Source organism: Procambarus clarkii, chromosome 93 (genome assembly GCF_040958095.1).
Source record: "Procambarus clarkii isolate CNS0578487 chromosome 93, FALCON_Pclarkii_2.0, whole genome shotgun sequence".
Classification (NCBI taxonomy): Eukaryota; Metazoa; Arthropoda; class Malacostraca; order Decapoda; family Cambaridae; genus Procambarus; species Procambarus clarkii.
Window position 1 is genome coordinate 3,421,288 of NC_091242.1, and position 20,233 is coordinate 3,441,520.

The following is a 20,233-nucleotide window of genomic DNA, read 5'->3' on the forward strand; positions in this document are numbered from 1 at the left end:
TGGGTGGGTGTTCTTGGTAACGCCGCCACAATGGCCGGGTTCTCCCAACCTGTCCTCAGGCAACCCGTCCTCGACTCAAGTCCATTACATTCAGCGGTCGACCCCACAGACGCATTCATCAATTTTAACATGCTGTTCATTCAAAATGAGAATTTTCTCAAGTATAAATTAATATTATAATATATTAGCATATTGTGTATATATAGGCATAGGATAGGTTAGGTTAGGTGTTTAGGTTCTGTTGGCGATTATTTGTATTTGTAGTACGTGGGTGAAGCATTTATAGCGTTGTGATTCGAACAAAATTCGTCAGTGAAGCACTTGTTCCGGAAGTGTTCGAACGAAATCGGTTGTGAGTCGTGTGTAAACCGTTTTTCATTCATAAACAGGGGGTTTGGCGGGTGGAAGGAATCACTTTTGGATCTTTGTTTGGAGGACGGGCTGCCTCAGGCTATGCTTGTCTGGGGCCAGATTCACGAAGCACCTACGCCAGCACTTACGAACCTGTACATCTTTTCTCAATCTTTGGCGGCTTTGTTTACAATTATTAAACAGTTAATGAGCTCCGAAGCACCAGGAGGCTGTTTATAACAATAGCAACAATTGAATGGGAAGTTTTCATGCTTGTAAACTATTTAATAAATGTAACCAAAGCCGTCAAAGATTGAGGAAAGATGTACACGTTCGTAAGTGCTTGCGTAAGTCCTTTCGTGAATCTGGCCCTTGAGCTGCAGTACAGCCCAGCCCAAAGGCGTATTCGTCCATTTGCACGTTCTGTGTGACCAATAACGGTATTTTCTCTAATATAAATAATTGCGTTTTAATTTGGTGTATAATTAGACCTAGAATAGTTTGAATTTAGTGTTTTTGATATATTAGGTTTATTTGTATAATTAATAGTCTCCGTGGTGTAGTGGTAAGACACTCGCCTGGCGTTCCACGAGCGCTTTGTCATGGGTTCGTATCCTGGCCGGGGAGGATTTACTGGGCGCAAATCCTTAACTGTAGCCTCTGTTTAACTCAACAGTAAAATGTGTACTTGGTTGTAACAACGATTCTTCGCGGCGGGGATCGTATTCCAGGGACCTGCCCGAAACGCTACGCGTACTAGTGGCTGTACAAGAATGTAACAACTCTTGTATATATCTCAAAAAAACAAAAATGGATGAAGTTTTTAGAGTCAAACCGGAAGGGACGTGGCATTGTGCTCCGTCCCTAAGCAGTGAAGCTCTTTTAGTGTATCTACAGTTAATCCTCAAAGCATAGTTTATCTGCTCAGTAATACGACAGATGCAGCTTAACCTGTTTTAAATAGCAAACAGCACGAATCACAACTCATTACAACCCGTCCTCGACTAGCCTGTGCCTATATATACACAATATGCCAATATATTATAATATTAATTTATACTTGAGAAAATTCCCGTTTTGAATGAACAGCATGTTAAAATTTATGAATGCGTCTGTGGGGTCGACCGCTGGATGGAATGGACTTGAGTCGAGGACGGATGGTATTCATAAATTTTAACATGTTCATTTAAAACCTGAATTTTCTCAAATATAAATTAATATTATAACATATCAGCATATTGTGCATATAGGCATAGGTTTGGTTAGGTTAGGTGTTTAGGTTCTGTTGGCGATTATTTGTATTTGTGCAACCCGTCCTCGACTCAAGTCCATTACATTCAGCGGTCGACCCCACAGACGCATTCATAAATTTTAACATGCTGTTCATTCAAAACGGGAATTTTCTCAAGTATAAATTAATATTATAATATATTGGCATATTGTGCATATATAGGCATAGGATAGGTTAGGTCAAGTGTTTAGGTTCTGTTGGCGATTATTTGTATTTGTAGTACGTGGGTGAAGCATTTATAGCGTTGTGATTCGAACAAAATTCGTCAGTGAAGCACTTGATCCGGATATGTTCGAACGTCAGCAGTTGTGAGTCGTGTGTAAACCGTTTTTCATTCATAAACAGAAAGGGTTTGGCAAATGCATGGAATCACTTTCAGGTCTTCGTTTGGAGAACAGGCTGGACCCGAACCACTGGTTCCATTCCCTTCCTGCTCCAAACATTGTCTTACCTCTCTAAATGTTTCCAGCCCGTCCTAATAATCATTGGCCAAATGCTCATTAAACCAGCCGCGAAATCCTTTGCGAATAATTGTTTTCTGCACATAACTTACTACTGACACACAACTTGTAACTTTTCTCGAGCACGGCTTCGTTCACTTCCTATGCTTCATCCACACACTGCACACGCAATAACTAACAACAGAACCAGAACACCCAAGTTCATCTACCATAAGGTTAACTGTGCATAAAACATATAATTATATATATATTTATATATGATAAAATATGACATTTGTTGTAGAGTACGAAACTATTTACGAATATGGCTTTGAGGCCGGCCATAGCATGGACAAGCAGAGTCAGAGGCCGGCCACGGACGAGCATAGTCAGAGGCCGGCCACGGACGAGCATAGTCAGAGGCCGGCCACAGCTTGGATGAGCACAGTCAGAGGCTGGCCACATAGAGGACAGGTTTCTATCTATCTTATCACAAGAGGGACTCAGTAATCCACACCCAGCTGGTGTTGGGAGAGAGTGGCTCCTGTGTTTGGTATATCCGATGATGACATATCTGTGTGAAGAACTCTCCCTGGTGTTGGGAGAGAGTGGCTCCTGTGTTTGGTATATCCGATGATGACATATCTGTGTGAAGAACTCTCCCTGGTGTTGCTGCGAGTCGTCACGATTCCTGAGGTACACAGCGGCTCTTGTTGACATTGTCACCATTACTGATGCAATCACCTTTACTATTCATTGTCTACCAATATTATTATGGAATTATACGTGTATTATTGCAGGCGATGAGTCACAATAACGTGGCTAGAGTATGTTGACCAGACCACACACTAGAAGGTGGACGACGACGGTCCGTTTTGGATCATTCTCAAGTCGATAGACAATCGACTTGAGAATGGTCCAAGACGGACCGAAGCGTCGTCGTCCCTACACCTTCTAGTGTGTGGTCTGGTCAACACGTGTATTATTGGTTATTATTACTATTAGCCAGCTAACATGAATGGTGGATGTGGTGGTGTTAGTGTCTTGACCCCGCCCACCGTCAGGCGCCCACGCCCACACTCACCAACCAGTTCTCATGAACACTACGTCGCATTTTGACGTATAACTTCCCTAAGGCCAAAAAATAATGTGCTAAAAACGATAGCTGCTGGCGAAATTGACGTTTTCTGTTCTTGGATCCTCGGGTAGGTTAGATTAATACAACTGTTTAGTGACGTTGGGGACCCTGGGTGGCGGGGGGGGGGGGGGGGGGGAGGGGGTGAATGCCCCCCCCCCCCCGGGGTGCGCCCCCACGCCCCCCACGCCCCCCTCACCACGGAAGTAAGCAATATTCTAGTGATGATAACTATTCGATGCTCATTTGCTCATTTATCATCAATAACAAATATATATATTACAGGGCATGGGATGACGTCATGCGGGTTGCCTACACGTGAGTCAGTCTTTTTAGGGGAAAAAACTGCTTACTCAACCTTTCAAAGAAACAATTGCTGATAGATTTTTTCCACAACATAAATATCTTGAATTTATCATTTTTTGTTTTGTTTAGGTCCTTCGCGCATGTTATTAGATGGGTTACCCTGCTCTGCCCGGGTCTCTCCCCCCCTTCCCACTCTCTCTTCCAATCTCCCTCCTCTCTCACCTCTCCCCTATCTCCTTCCATCTCTTTCTTCCCCTCTCAACTTCCCCCCTCCCATCTTTCCGTCTTTCTCTTTCGACATTCCAGAACATGAGCCAGGAGAGTCAGAACTTAGCTCCTGGGCCAGAACACGAGCCAGGAGAGCCAGAACTTAGCTCCTGGGCCAGAACACGAGCCAGGAGAGTCAGCACATAGCTCCTGGGCCAGAACACGAGCCAGGAGAGTCAGCACATAGCTCCTGGGCCAGAACACGAGCCAGGTGAGTCAGCACATAGCTCCTGGGCCAGAACATGAGCCAGGAGAGTCAGCACATAGCTCCTGGGCCAGAACACGAGCCAGGTGAGTCAGAACTTAGCTCCTGGGCCAGAACATGAGCCAGGAGAGTCAGAACTTAGCTCCTGGGCCAGAACACGAGCCAGGAGAGCCAGAACTTAGCTCCTGGGCCAGAACACGAGCCGTCGTGAGTACACAACCTAAGTATGGGTTGCTCACGTCCACAGCCTGGACGAGTATGGTCCAAGAATATATTACAGCAAGTTAATCTATTATACACAAGGTAAAACAAACTAATTATTTATGCCAAACCGCCCAGGCCAGACGGCGGGGATGGAACTGTAGAGGCTGTATTGAACTACATTCTGTAGCACAAGGTACTTGAGGCGTCCTGGTGTTGAGAAGCCTTCGTGGTCTGACAGTGAATACCAGCATTATCCTCACTTTAATAAGGCTTAATTGAAATCCTCAGATTAGGCAAAATTGTAATTAATTTTTGTCAATAACGATGTTAATAATAATAATGGACTGGCAACTCTTATCACAGAGCTTAACACGGATAATCTCATACAAATGTTAAGGACATTGATCAGATTAGACAATGAACAAATCCACAAAAGCTGTGACGAGGATTCGAACCTACGTCCGGGAGCATCCCAGACACTGCCTTAATCGACTGAGCTACGACAGGGTTAAAAAGGGTTGAAACCGAAGTTCTACTGAACTTACTGGATCCCGTAGCCTCTCCGAGGCACAAACCAGGATTTTACACAACCCCCCCCCCTGCACCCGAGCTATGTCAATAGGCCGTTCTCCCTCTTAGATTAGATCCCTCTCCAGATTAGACAACATTTAACTGGACGTGTTCTTCAAGATGGCGACGTGGCGTAAACCGGAGTCCCAAGACACCGTGAAGATCTACACCAGGAAACACCCCGCCTCCTGGTGTAGCACACAAGCTACACCACCTACCTCCTCAAGCAGGCAAGGCTAGTGTCTATATTTAAAATGTAACTGGCCAACATCTCGTGTGATAATAGCGGGTCCCTTGATAAGCCAGAGGCTTCCTGTCCCCTCCATGGTCACCTCACTTGCTGGCCTTAAGTGTAGCAGCCTAACAGCAGCTAAGTCTCCTCAACATCATGGAGACGCTCAAAATCAACATGACAGTCAGACGTCATCCACATCCAAGATGGAACAATTAAATGTCCTCTATATCAACCTATCTATCAAATATTCTACACAAAATCTTAATGCAATTAACCTTAAGATCACGCTGACATTATTAAATCTCCATTATGACCTTAAGTTGTACATTTTCCTTCGTATATTTGTCAATAAAGTTAAAAATATTTTTCGTCAACCCAACGCAGACGGTCTCACCTCTGACCCTTGATGACCTCATCCCACCCCACCTCCCTACCCTCACGTGTTGGCCAGAGGTCAGGTCACACTGGCGGGTCAGGTCACATCGGGGCGTGACCCCTCGCTCTGTGTCATCGTGGAGTTACAGCGCCTAAGGGAAAGCTGTCAGGTGACGCAACAAGGGGGAGGGGAGGTGTCAACCAGTAGGGTCACAGTGTCAGTGAGTGTGTCAGCCGGTGTGATGATAGAGTCGGGGCGCGTGTCTGACATCCTGGCCAGAGTGACAGTGGGTGGAGCCAGAGAGGCAGACATAGGGGCACCCTGACCGGACAGGGTGAGAGAGGACGTCCACCGCCCGGGTGTGGCACCGGATGTCCAAAGGGAAGTGCGTCGGTCTTAACATTGCCCTTGACAATATTATTTTCCGTCCCCGAGGACCGCGACGCAGATTGGTACTAGGGGAGGAGAGGGTGACTCTCTCCCTGTCTCTCTCACACTCTTACACTCTCACACCTTGAGCAGCAGCTGTGTGTACTCCCTGCCATGGTAGGGTGGAGGTAGAAGGAGGGCGGTGGGGAGCAGGTAGGAAGGTTCAGGTGCTCAGTGTACTCAGTACCGGCCCTCACAGGCGCTCAGGCCCGTCTGCCTCATGCTCCTCACTCACAATGTCAAGATCATTATAATTTTTAGTATTTAAATTTTTTGACTTGTTTCTATATTATAATTATCATAATTATTTGACATTTTGGTTCAGGAGATAAAGACAGAGTGATAAAGAAGGAAGTGAGAGAGAGAGAGAGAGAGAGAGAGAGAGAGAGAGAGAGAGAGAGAGAGAGAGAGAGAGAGAGAGAGAGAGAGAGAGAGAGAGAGAGAGAGAGAGAGAGAGGACGAGAGAGGAGAGAGGTTGGGAACCATGAAATACAGGATTCCATTCAGAGTGAACACGTGGAACAAGTTATTCGATGAATGAGTGAGAAGAACTTGAAGAACAGGTTCCACCGTGAACTAGTTCCTGCGCCGTACAGTTGTGACCCCTGACGCTCCCTTTGTACATATCTTGAAGTACCCACCTAAATCTACCTGCAGGGTTGTTCCTGCTATAGGCAGAGGGGGACGTTGGTCACATGTAGATCCTTAACCGGTCTCTGTACCTGTGGGTTATGTGGATGGTGGATTTTGTTGCTGTGTGTCGTCCTTAACGGCTTCTCATGTCCGCGTACTCCGTCTTCCTATTAGGTTAGGTTAGGGTTGGTTTGTCCGTTTCACTTTGTTTACCTTGTTTGACTCCTACCGTTGTCACATAGTGACTACTGGCGTTACCAAATAGTATTACCTTATGTGTCCTGGGAGCGCACACCTCCATTAGCTTGACTGAGGTAATGTGTCGTCTACAGTATCATGTGTATCAGCCTGTGTACAGTGTACAAGCTGTATCATGTGTACAGCCAGGATATACCCTGTGTATCCTGGTTGTAAATCATGTGGCTGAGGTTAGGAAGGTTAACACCAGAGACAGGAAGGTTGGGGTGCCATGGAGTGCCAGGGTGCAGCCAGTGCCGTCCTCTGCTGGCACTCCAGGGAGGACTCCTCGTCAACGTGGCACCACGGGGACTACCTACCACTTAAACTGTCAACTGTATGTCATCCTGTCGACTAATGCGTCGCATTATTGACGGAATGGACCAGTCCGTTAGCAACATGTGATGTGTTAGCAAACATTACAGCATCGTAATGAACAAATCCACAAGGGCCGTGACGAGGGTTCGAACCTGCGTCCGAGAGGATCTCAGACGCTGCCTTAATCGACTGAGCTACATGGTCAAAAGAATTGCAACCAGAAGTTCTACTGAACTTACTTGGATCCTGCAGCCTCTCCGAGACACAAACCAGGGTTTTACACACTTCCCCTATGCACTCGAGCTCATATCAATAAGACCCTTGTAGCCCTTGTGGATTTGAAATCCGGCCCTTGTGGATTTGAAATCCGGCCCTTGTGGATTTGAAATCCGGCCCTTGTGGATTTGAAATCCGGCCCTTGTGGATTTGTTCATTTGATTCATCACGCTATTGTGATTTCTGTGTGTAGCATCTTTCTGTATTTAGCGTTTTCTAGCCATCGTCCTCGAGATGGTTAGGCTGGGATTTGTACGTTTCCGGCTAGACAAAACAGTTATATTTTGTACGGAGTGGCAGATGGATAGACCGGGGTGGGTGGTGGACTGGGGGGAGGGGAAGGAGAAACCCCCCCCCCCAGAAAAGTATCAGAAAACTCCTTCTCGTGAAGGCTTCGAACCCAGACAGCGAGGTGCTCCATACACCTTGGCATATCTAGTACCTTACCCACTACACCACACTGACTGTTAGTGACTCGGTCCGCCTCTCAACTGCCAGTCAACTGATTGTGTGTGTGTGTGTGTGTGTGTACTCACCTGGTTGAGTGTGTGTGTGTACTCACCTGGTTGAGTGTGTGTGTGTGTGTGTGTGTACTCACCTGGTTGAGTGTGTGAGTGTGTGTGTGTGTGTGTGTGTATACTCACCTGGTTGAGTGTGTGTGTGTGAGTGTGTGTACTCACCTGGTTGAGTGTGAGTGTGTGTACTCACCTGGTTGAGTGTGTGAGGGTGTGTACTCACCTGGTTGAGTGTGTGTGTATATATAATTAGACAAGAGGCGTTCCTATAAACATATTTGATCATGACGGCGCTACTGGGGCTGTTGGTCTTATAGTGTGAGCTTTCTATGGTTCTATTGTCTTAGAATCACCATTAAGAAGAGTAATCAAGTCACCAAGATTAATGATAAAGAAACCATTGTTGTTATTGAAGGATTTATTTGCTACAACATGACGAAGTGAGGGAGGGGTGAGGAGGGGGGGGTGAGGTGGAGAAGTGAGGGGTGAGAGAAGTGAGGGGTGAGAGAAGTGAGGGGTGAGAGAAGTGAGGGGTGAGAGAAGTGAGGGGTGAGAGAAGTGAGGGGTGAGAGAAGTGAGGGGTGACAGAAGTGAGGGGTGAGAGAAGAAGTGAGAAGTGAGGGGTCTATGGTGACGTCATAACCTTGGCGTTGGAGAGGGAAAGTCGGTATCACTCCTCGCCTGTTCTTTCTTTGTTCTTTTTGTTCCTTTGGAGCCATGTTCTTCGATCGAAACTTTTCCTTCTGTCTTTGCCTTTATTTTGGGCTGTTCTTCTGGCTGATGTTCTTCAGCTACACATGTGGTTTCTCATAGAAATGTTCTTGATATTGTTACTCTTCGTGTCAATGTTCTACAATGTTCATCTTTGGTGTTCTGTAATGTTCTTCTTAATAGTTTTACATGTACTAGTTGTTATTATTATATATATATTTTTATGTAATAGTTTTATTGACCTTATTGTCATTCTTCGTCTTGTGTTCTTGAAGAATATTGTTCTTTGGTTTATTTGGAGTGTTCTTCCTATTTTGTTATGTCCGTAGTCTTCTTTGAAATGTTGCTGAATATTCTTTGTTCTTGTTATTAAATGTTTTCAGTGCAATTGTTAGAGTAATTGTTCTTGGTAACATTCTGGCCTGTTCTTTGGATTTGTTCTCAGACGTTCTTGAGAGTTGATAAGCAATGTTCTTAACAGTATTCTTTAATGTTATTTATAATGTTTTGGAAAGTTCTGCCTAATATTCCGAGCTGTTCTTCAAGGTGTTAACACTCTGATTCGAGCTGTTCTTGTTAACGTTTTGGGCTGTTCTTAAATTGTTCTTGTTAATATTCTAGGCTGTTCTTAACTTGTTATTGGGGATGTTTTTGGTAATGTTTTGAGATGCTCTCGAGTATGTTCTAGATAACATTCTGTTCTTTTTTCAATGTTTTCAACTGTTTATTATTATTTTCTCGACTACTTTTTTAGTGTTCTAATTAATTTATATTGTTCTTCCAAACGTTCAGCATTTTTTGTTTTTAAGAGATGTTCATGCTGACACCTGTTCAAGTGTTCAGCATGAACTGCCTGCAAGTTCGGTTTGAGTTGTACTTGCCCAATCATCGACGCGCTTCATTGTTGTATGTACGAGAGAAGACTGTTCAAATACATTACATGCACATCCGGTACATCGTCCACCTTCTTCTACAGAGCCGTCGGTATAGCACTGATACACAACGTTACCCATACTCTGAGTACTTTCAGTGATGCTTTTCAGTGTTAACTGTTGTAATAATGTAGAGTGCACACTATCTTAAGGAGTTGACTACCTTGTAGAACCAAAATGCATAATCAGATTTCGTTCTTCTTCTATAGACCTCAGGTGAGTGCAGCATATTAGAAAGTTTAGTTTGAAACTTCATGTGTTGTCTAGATCTACTCGATGCCTTCACGCCAAAAACTGTGTTAATAGACAAAATTCTCTCACTTATGGTAGGTAATTTTAACTCTGCTCTCATATTAACTATTCTCGTGGACTTTGGAGCTCCAAGGATGAGACGCATAGTTTCATTTTGCAAGGTTTCAAGAGATTTCAGCTCTTTGTCAGTATACAGTGTGAGATGTAGAGCATTGTAGTCAATCACAGAGCGTATAAATGATACATAAAACATTCTAGCAAATCTCACGTTAATTCCATGATTGACACCAACAAGGACCCGCAAGGGCTTTAATCTCTCCCAGAGTCTTCTCTTGAGAGAAGAAAGGTACCCAGGGTCGTTAATGGGGACACCAAGGTATCTGTAAGACTCACAGTTCTCAAGTGCTCGCCCATCTATATGATAATTAGGTGGTGGAATACCACATGGAATGAGGGCACGAGTTTTCTGTACAGAGATAAGGAGGCCACATTCCTCAGCTCTAGTAGCAAAAGCATCGAGCAGAACTGACATTCTGGGCTCGGAGGCAGCCTGTAAACATATATCAGCATAAATGACTGTGTATTCATTATTAGCTGGAAGATCTTTAATAAGTTTATGCATCAGAACGTTGAACAACAAGGGACTGAGGACCCCTTCTTGTGGAGTTCCCAGTTCAAATTGTTTACTTTCTGTGATTTTAACACCGTTAAACAAAACATATACTGTTCGATTAGACAAATAGCCCGTTATCCATTTCAGTCATTTTCCTAGTATTCCCAGCTCAGCAAGCTGTTTTAGTATGATTTCCCTGTTTGCTGTGTCAATGCTGCTGCTAGGTCGATAAAGACTGCTTGAATGGAAGCTTCAATATGAGCCAAGTATTCATCAAAACAGTGTTGTGTACTGAGCCCAGGCATAGATCTCCACAGTTGGGGGGTGACTGAGCCCCTATATGCGATACATGAGTTGGTTAAGGACAGTGCCTTCAAGCACTTTTGGCCAGGGCTCGAAACTCATCTTGGCGATGTTGTGAGTTCTTCTGTTGTTCTGTTCTTCTGTTCTGGCCTGTTCTTAATGTCCTGAAAGGCTCACAACACCTGAACGGCTTTAGCAACTTGGATGAAAACTAAACAGTTTCTTCGGTCGTACACACACACCGTTGGTGATTAGTTTTTGGTGTGACTATTGGTGTGTTACGACGCCTGAGTGACTTTCTCCGTCACCTTCACCCACAAGATGTTTGGACAGTTTTTTCTTATTTTGACGAAGAGTTTCATTGTTTTGCATTGTCCAAAAATGTTATCAAAATACATTTTGATAGAGGTACTTGTGTGTGGTATTTTTAGATCATGAATGGTTGGGTAGTCGTCCGGGAGCACTGGCAGCCTTCAGTACACTTGAAATTGCGATGTCATGGGCGGGTAGAAAGCTTCGCCTGGTTTTTGTCTCTGCCCATCATTTGTGCTTGATTATATGAGTCAAATGTTGGCTCACTCCTCAGTATGTCTTGTTCTGGTGGCCAGCCAGACCCCACGCCTTCCCCCTAGTCTGCTTCCCACTCCCAGAGCTGCCACAAGACGGCTCAAGGCGAACTCTCTTGTACCTCGACTCGTCCGGGCGGACGTGTCTCCAAGCCTTCAACACTGGAGAGATTTTCGACCTTGCTGCCATACGTGAGGCCAGTGTTTTCAAGGCTCCCCAATTGGCCCAACTTCTTGGTTGGCCAGAACATGGCTCCTGTACCACACATTGTGTAGCCAGCATTGCAACTGATCGTATCCATGTCTGCAGCATCATTCCTCGAGTGTTGATCATTCGTTCCTCATCTGCTGGGCATCTGGAACCTGTTCGCAACTCACTGAAGCAGTCGAGAAGTCAACTGACAAAATGAAAACTGTTCCATAGATGACTCCATCTCCAACCCGGAACTAATATATATGTTTCTTAACATTATATAAAACAAGCAAGACCCCGTACTACACTGGTATGGGCCGTGCTTTAGAAGTATCGTAAGTGTTCTCAGGGTTCGTGACCCAAGCTAACGATCAGCCACATGTCGGCTATTATAACCCAAGACGTTTACCCAGCGGCAGTTTCACTCCGTGTTCGTCAAGGACATCACTTCTGGCACAGTAATTCCTGCCTCGCCTGACTCTCACTTTGAAGGTGTCCTCATGACGACCAGATGATCCAGAGAGCAACTCAGCTGACGCAGTCAATCATCTGCTAGATGGCCGCAACTTCATCCTGTATGCTGACCAGACCACACACTAGAAGGTGAAGGGACGACGACGTTTCGGTCCGTCCTGGACCATTCTCAAGTCGATTGTGACTTGAGAATGGTCCAGGACGGACTGAAACGTCGTCGTCCCTTCACCTTCTAGTGTGTGGTCTGGTCAACATGTTTTAGCCACGTTATTGTGACTCATCGCCTTCATCTTATATCATCCCATATGGTGGGAGTTTATCACTACAATATTCACGTAACAATCCTTTGGTAAAATAGCAATTGTTTGAGCCGTGGTGGAAGATATAGTGAGGAAGGTAGGAAGTACCATCCATGATCACTATAAACCTGGTTGTGTGAGGGATGGTGAGTGCCTGCTGCGTCTCTCACAGTAACCTTCACCGCAGTAAATGAACACTCCACAAAACAGGAACATTATAAAGACTCGCTGAGAGGTGAAATAACTCTCTTCCTCCTCCTCCTTAACAACTTGAATACTGACTCACACCCCCATTATCATCCCTCCCTCCATCCCTCATTCCTTTACTCTCTTTCACAGCTCACAACAACGATAAATAAATAGTGTTTATTGCCGCTTGCGTATGTGGGCTCGGGGCGGGCGTGTCGTCCGCGGGGCCCACACACCTGCCGGGCCCACACACACCTGCGTCTCCTCCACACGGGGCCAAGGCTGTACGCAAGGCTTCGGGTCAGGAAGTGTACTGAAGTACACCAGCTGGCCCAGTGTACAATGTCACTCATGTACTCTTTTACAGTCAGCCGCCGCTCTCCTCTCCACTGTCAGCCGCTGACAGATCGTTCTCTTGATTGCCACACCATCATAAATCCAACCTCCTAACCTAACCAGCAACGTGCCAACACAAGCAACTCATCTATTGAATCCGATGCACAGAAAACAACGATATTTGTGAGACGTTAATTTTTAGAGTAGATTGCTTTTGTAACGTTGGTTACTGTAACGTAAGAGACGAGACCTGTTAGTTGAGAGGGTAGATTGTCTACCTGCAGACAGCTGGTAGCTACGGTGTATACTGTGTACTCACTGTACTCAGAAACACTCACCACAACCAGCGTGTTCATCCACTCGGAAGCACTCACCACCAAGTACATGCACTCAGAAGCACTCACCAAGTATATTCACTCAGAAAACACTTATTGAACACATCCACTCCCACAATTCTCAGATAAACGGATGTTTGGGGCCCCCCATTTCAACCTGTTCCAACCGGCCCTATGATGCAGTTGTTTGACAGGTATTCACCCCCCTCCCCCCTCACCCCCCCCAGTGTTTCCTGTGTACTGCTGGGAGTCTCCTGCCTCCCTCCGCCCTCAGCTGGATGCTGGGATATCTCTCTCTTCTGGGGATTTACCTTCCAACACGTGGCAACTCTACCCAGGATGCTGAATGGGCCGAGCTCATCTCAGACGTCCCGAGATCCTTGATTAGAGTTCACCCTGGGTGGGGGGGAGGGGAGTTGTTGTTGTTATAGATTCAGCTACTCGGAACAAGTTCCAAATAGCACGGGCTATGGTGAGCCCTTAATTTGCCTGGCACAGGAGCGGGGCAAGAAGCACGGGCTATGGTTAGCGTGTGGGGGGGGGGTTCTTACTAGCCTTTGTGGGGCTATTTAGTCGTAATGGTTTGGCCCTTTCCCCCTGACATGTCCCCCAGGGCGTGAGGCTTAAGGGGCAACCCGTCCTCCTAATAGAACGTCGCATTTTGCCGTATAATTTACCTTAGGTAAAAACAAACTAAAAATTTTCGTATTAGAAAATGGAAGCGGCTCGCGAAATTGACGTACTGTCCCGTTTTCTGTTTTGAGTCCTCTGGTAGGTTTAGGATAAGGGCACTTTAGTACGTCACTTTCTTGACGTTGTGGAACCTTAGGAGGACGGGTTCATGGGAGAATATGACATCATTGGTTTAAGACGAGATTATCTTGTAAATATAGGCAGAGGCAGGCACCAGAGTAGAGGCAGGCACCAGAGTAGAGACAGGCACCAGAGTAGAGGCAGGCACCAGAGTAGAGGCAGGCACCAGAGTAGAGGCTGGCACCAGAGTAGAGGCAGGCACCAGAGTAGAGACAGGCACCAGAGTAGAGGCTGGCACCAGAGTAGAGGCAGGCACCAGAGTAGAGGCAGGCACCAGAGTAGAGACAGGCACCAGAGTAGAGGCAGGCACCAGAGTAGAGGCAGGCACCAGAGTAGAGGCTGGCACCAGAGTAGAGGCAGGCACCAGAGTAGAGACAGGCACCAGAGTAGAGGCAGGCACCAGAGTAGAGGCAGGCACCAGAGTAGAGGCTGGCACCAGAGTAGAGGCTGGCACTAGAGTAGAGACAGGCACCAGAGTAGAGGCTGGCACCAGAGTAGAGGCTGGCACCAGAGTAGAGACAGGCACCAAAGTAGAGACAGGCACCAGAGTAGAGGCAGGCACCAGAGTAGAGGCTGGCACCAGAGTAGAGGCTGGCACCAGAGTAGAGGCAGACACCAGAGTAGAGGCAGGCACCAGAGTAGAGGCTGGCACCAGAGTAGAGGCAGGCACCAGAGTAGAGGCAGGCACCAGAGTAGAGGCTGGCACCAGAGTAGAGACAGGCACCAGAGTAGAGGCAGGCACCAGAGTAGAGGCAGGCACCAGAGTAGAGGCAGGCACCAGAGTAGAGGCAGGCACCAGAGTAGAGGCTGACACCAGAGTAGAGGCAGGCACCAGAGTAGAGACAGTCACCATCGCAGAGACAGGCACCAGGTAAGAACCTGGCACCATTGGAATATATTTCAGCAATTAAGAGTAGAGTCATGACACTTAGTGTGTAGTGTTGCTTCACAACACAGGATGTTACAGCACAATACCACACCTTAATGACACTAGTTTGCATGACCTGTCTCACAACTCCCATTATATCGCCCTCCAGACTATAATTAACCAATTTGTCTTTACTGTGAAAGAACATAATAACATCTCTTGCAGAAACAATGCGTGAGAGAGAGAGAGAGAGAGAGAGAGAGAGAGAGAGAGAGAGAGAGAGAGAGAGAGAGGGAGAGAGAAAGAGAGAGAGTGGTAGTGGCTATATTTACCAGCCGAGAAAAGACTATATTTCTAGGTCAGTCAAATATTTAACATTACATGCTAATTTTAACCCAGGCAGCACAGTGGCCGTGTTTGGTATGGAGACATATATACTGTACAAAGGTCAGCCACTAACAGGCGTAATGTTTGGATAATAGAGGTGGTTTAAGGTCAAACATCTTTAATAAAAAGGGATTATAAAGACTCATTTGACAACCTTACCTTACCCACGCTTTTTACAGTGTGTGTGTGTGTGTGTGTGTGTGTGTGTGTGTGTGTGTGTGTGCGTGTGTGCGTGTGTGCGTGTGTGTGTGCGTGTGTGCGTGTGTGTGTGCGTGTGTGTGTGTGTATTCGCCTAGTTGTATTCACCTTGTTGTGCTTGCGGAGGGTTGAACTTTGCTCTTTCGGCCCGCCTGTCAACTGTGAATCAACTGTTTCTACTACTATTCCTCCCCCCCCCCCACCCCACACACACATACCAGGAAGCAGCCCTGTGTGTGTGTGTGTGTGTGTGTGTGTGTGTGTGTGTGTGTGTGTGTGCGTGCGTTCGTGCATGTGCGTGCGTGCGTGCATGTGTGTGCGTGCGTGCGTGCGTGCATGTGTGTGCGTGCGTGCGTGCATGTGTGTGCGTGCGTGCCTGCATGTGTGTGCGTGCGTGTGTATGTATGTCTTAATTGTTGAGGTGAGTTGATGCATGTGTGTCAGTGGTAGAGATGTGTTCTTGAGATATCTGGAGACGCCACAAAACACGTCAAGACGTCTGGAGAGACACGGCGAGACATCTTTAGACGCGTGGAGAGGCCGCTACCAGCCACGCCGAGAGAGGAAAGTTAACCTTGAGGAAGGGAGAGGGCGAGACATGTGTAGTGATCACTGATGACTTGCCATACCTTCACCAGACCCCACACACACGCGGGAGTCCAGTCCAACCCTCACTCTCTCATATATGGTATGTGAGGGTTGGGCTGGCTACGTATTCAGCTTTGTAAGTTATTGTATTGGCCACCATTGCATATGCAGCTGATGACTTTTGGTTGTTGTTGGTATCGTCAGGTTCTGTGAGGTATCAACGCTCAGTTTCGTATCACAATTACCAGTGGTATCCGGCCTCCAGCATCCGGCTTCATTACATTGCATTTGCTTGGGTTAGAATCTAGCAGCTCCTTGTCGAACAATTCTTTCTTTAATCCTGGTCTTCCAGGACTAAAGGAAAGAAGTTGTTTCTTAAATCCTCTTATTTATATCCTCCTAATTGTTCATTCTCCAGCAAATATTGACGGGAAAGAATCTATTCATTCCATATGATTATTTGTACCTCTGTAACCCTTTCCAACACCGCCCACGGGAAGGGTATGGGGTGCATAATAAATGATTAACTACCGTACATAGCTTTGGAACAAGATAGGCCCAAGTGGAGGGCCCTGTGGGACCTCACTTGTAATATCTCCGCACTCTTAAGTCTCTATTCTCACTGTCTTCTGTTGCTTAGATACTCCCTTATCCGGTGGAACATTTTCATTCATGGCTGTTTCTCTAGCACGTGGTCTTGTCTCTTGTGGGGGGGGGGGGGGAACTGCATCGAAGGCTTTCTGACAGTCCGATCATATACAGTTTACCCAACCGTTTCTGTCTTGTTTGATATTTGTCGCCCTGTTATAGTTGGCAATGTAAGATTTGTCATTCAAAACCAATGCTGATAGTGTGTGTGTGTGAGAGAGAGAGTCTGTGTAATAGGAGGAAGAAAGTGTGTGAGAGAGAGAGAGCGTGTGTTTGGTGTGTACACGGGATGTTGATGTTCCAACCCTTCCTCTCGTCCTGTCCCAAATTCTTATCCTGATCCCTTGCAAGTAATATATAGTCGTAATGACTCGGCGCTTTCCGATGATAGTTCCTTCGCTCTCCCTAGCTTGTCTACACTGTGATTTCTATACTCTCTGCTAACATATTATTTGTCTAATATATACCTGAGTTTTATACACTGAATGTAATTTATACATTGCTAGTCCCACCTGCGGCCGACCCCAAAAACGCATTCGTCAATTTGAATGTACTGTGTAACCAATACTATATTTTCTCTAATATAATATAATATTATGTATGTTATAATATTTTATGTATATATATAGATAGCTTTATAATTGGTAAGATTTGTGATAGGTATAAAATTATGTAAAGAATAAATAATTGTATGTGTAGTACTATCCAAGATATAGGGGAATACCCATTTAATCAACCCACCTTCATGTCACTGCCACTGTTCCTTATTCTGTTTATAAATCTTTATCTCCTGAGGTGTTGTGGGATATATAATCTTAAACCCATGTCTTCTCTGCCACGGGGGAGACATCTCCCGTCACGCAGGGTGCAGTCGCGCCTCCACAGATCTCCAGTATCAGCTCTTGATACTGGTAATGGCTCAAAAGGGCCACCACTTACGGGCTATTCATGCCCGTGCCACCTTTTGGGTGGCTTAATCTTTATCAATCAATCGACTCTGCGCCCTCTGCAATATAGCATCTTCAGCCCAGCAAGTTAGACAGGTTAAATATCCCGAAAGGAATCCACAGGAAAATAGCAGTTCGGTTATATAAACTGGGAAATTAGTGAACCCAGAGAGTGGGAGTGCATCTTCTGCCAAACAATTGCAGAAAAGCCACTACTTCACTATCTCCTGGAATATGAAGCAACCATCGACCTTAGAAGAGCTTTAAGAGTCCTGACTCTTGCAGTAACCATCCTCAAGCCATCAACACTGCCACTCGTCTGATAATGAAAAGAGTTCAGCAGCTGGAGACCCTCATAAATACTGATGGTGTCATTAGCATTTATGAGGGCCATCTCGCTCACTACAGGAGGCGTCAAACAGCATAATTGATTCACTCCAAAAAACATTTACCACTTACGGGCTATTCACGCCCGTGCCACCTCTTGAGTGGTTTAATCTTCATCAATCTTCTCTGCCCAGTTACAGCCCCGCTCTTGGCACAGGAAGTCCACTACGGGCTCACCATAGCCCGTGCTACTTGCAACTTTTGGTTCCCAGTAGCTGCATCTCAAACAACAAACGTCTTCTCAGTATTCTTTGATAATGTGTTGAAACACCAAAACGTTTCGAATTTTCGTTTCATTATCTTAATGTATACTTACTCATAACTGAATCACATGTTTATATTATATATATATATATATATATATATATATATATATATATATATATATATATATATATATATATATATGTCGTACCTAGTAGCCAGAATGCACTTTTCAGCCTACTATGCAAGGCCCGATTTGCCTAATAAGCCAAGTTTTCATGAATTAATTGTTTTTCGACTACCTAACCTACCTAACCTAACCTAACCTAACTTTTTCTACTACCTAACCTAACCTAACCTATAAAGATAGGTTAATTTAGGTTAGGTAGGGTTGGTTAGGTTCAGTCATATATCTACGTTAATTTTAACTCCAATAAAAAAAATTGACCTCATATATAATGACATGGGTAGCTTTATCATTTCATAAGAAAAAAATTAGAGAAAATATATTAATTCAGAAAAACTTGGCTTATTAGGCAAATCTGGCATTGCATAATAGGCCGAGAAGTGCATTCTGGCTACTAGGTACAACATTATATATATATATATATATATATATATATATATATATATATATATATATATATATATATATATTATATATATATATATATATATCAGGACATATATTGAGTGGGAGCAGAGTGTGTAGGACCAGACACTGGGGCGTGAAGGCCAGTACACGGGGGAAAGTCTCAGGTCATCAACTGATTCACGTAAACACAGCTGATGTGAGTAAATACAACTGTTTGACGTAAACAAATGTGATACACGTTAACATAAACACAGCTGATTAATGTAAACACAAGTCAGCTGTCGCTACCTCTACGCTCGGGCTCAGCATCAAAACAACGGGTCGTTACTTGCTTCTGCTCATCGACTTTTTTAAACCTATGTTTTCGCATTAAAAAATTATCAATCTTATTCTATATAGTTGTGGAAATACTGTATTCCTTTCCCAGTACGTCTTGGGTGTTTAGGTTCCCTGTTGCATGGTACACGTGGACATGTATAATCCTGCCTTTTCAGTGTGTTGGGTAATGTAGGCATGGTTGTGGGCGTGGTTGTGGGCGTGGTTGTGGGCGTGGCAGTGGGCGTGGTTATAGAATAAGTAGTAACAACGCCTCCACTGATATATACGGAACCCAGGAACGTATTCCGCTTCTCTGGTAATCATTAATCACTTTTTGTCGCTAATCCGGATGCATATTAAACCTGTTCTTTAATTATGTCGATCAAGTATGCTGTTTGACACCTCCTGTAGTGAGCGAGATGGCCCTTGTAAAGCTCCATGTTAATGACATAAAACTTGGTGCATTCTGAAGATTTGATCTGACTCTGCCATGTGGACTAGACTGGGATCCAGGTCAGATGAGCAGGATGACTGGAGCCAGGTGAGGCGGGAAGGTCAGGGTAGCGAGGCTGCACCAGCAAGGTCAGACGAGGAAGCACTCTGTGCCAGGTCAAGGAAAAGGTCAGGTGAGAGAGTTTAAAGACGAAGGTGAGGGAGTGCGTGTGATCGTGCGAGCCACATCATCCCATTCGTCCTGTGAGCCAGATTACGTGAGCCACACCATGTGTCGTGTTCCAGGAGCCGCACTATGTGTCGTGTTCCAGGAGCCGCAGCATGTGTCGTGTTCCAGGAGCCGCAGCGTGTGTCGTGTTCCAGAAGCCACACCATGTGTCGTGTTCCAGAAGCCACACTATGTGTCGTGTTCCAGGAGCCGCACCATGTGTCGTGTTCCAGGAGCCGCAGCGTGTGTCGTGTTCCAGGAGCCACACCATGTGTCGTGTTCCAGGAGCCGCAGCATGTGTCGTGTTCCAGGAGCCGCAGCATGTGTCGTGTTCCAGGAGCCGCAGCGTGTGTCGTGTTCCAGAAGCCACACCATGTGTCGTGTTCCAGAAGCCACACCATGTGTCGTGTTCCAGGAGCCACACCATGTGTCGTGTTCCAGGAGCCGCAGCGTGTGTCATGTTCCAGGAGCCGTAGCATGTGTCGTGTTCCAGAAGCCGCACCATGTTTCGTGTTCCAGGAGCCGCAGCATGTGTCGTGTTCCAGGAGCCACACCATGTGTCGTGTTCCAGGAGCCGCAGCATGTGTCGTGTTCCAGAAGCCGCACCATGTTTCGTGTTCCAGGAGCC

The 20,233-nt window shown here is 45.7% G+C and overlaps 1 protein-coding gene across 1 annotated transcript; it reads left to right on the forward strand.

Moving 5' to 3' along the window:
• Positions 1-9,608: 9,608 nt before the first annotated feature.
• On the forward strand, positions 9,609-19,202 carry LOC138359806 (serine-aspartate repeat-containing protein I-like). Its single transcript, XM_069319511.1, has 3 exons — positions 9,609-9,647; positions 13,885-14,675; positions 19,121-19,202. Exons 1-3 carry the CDS (start codon positions 9,609-9,611, stop codon positions 19,200-19,202), a joined length of 912 nt encoding a protein of 303 aa, XP_069175612.1.
• The last annotated feature ends 1,031 nt before the right edge of the window (positions 19,203-20,233 follow it).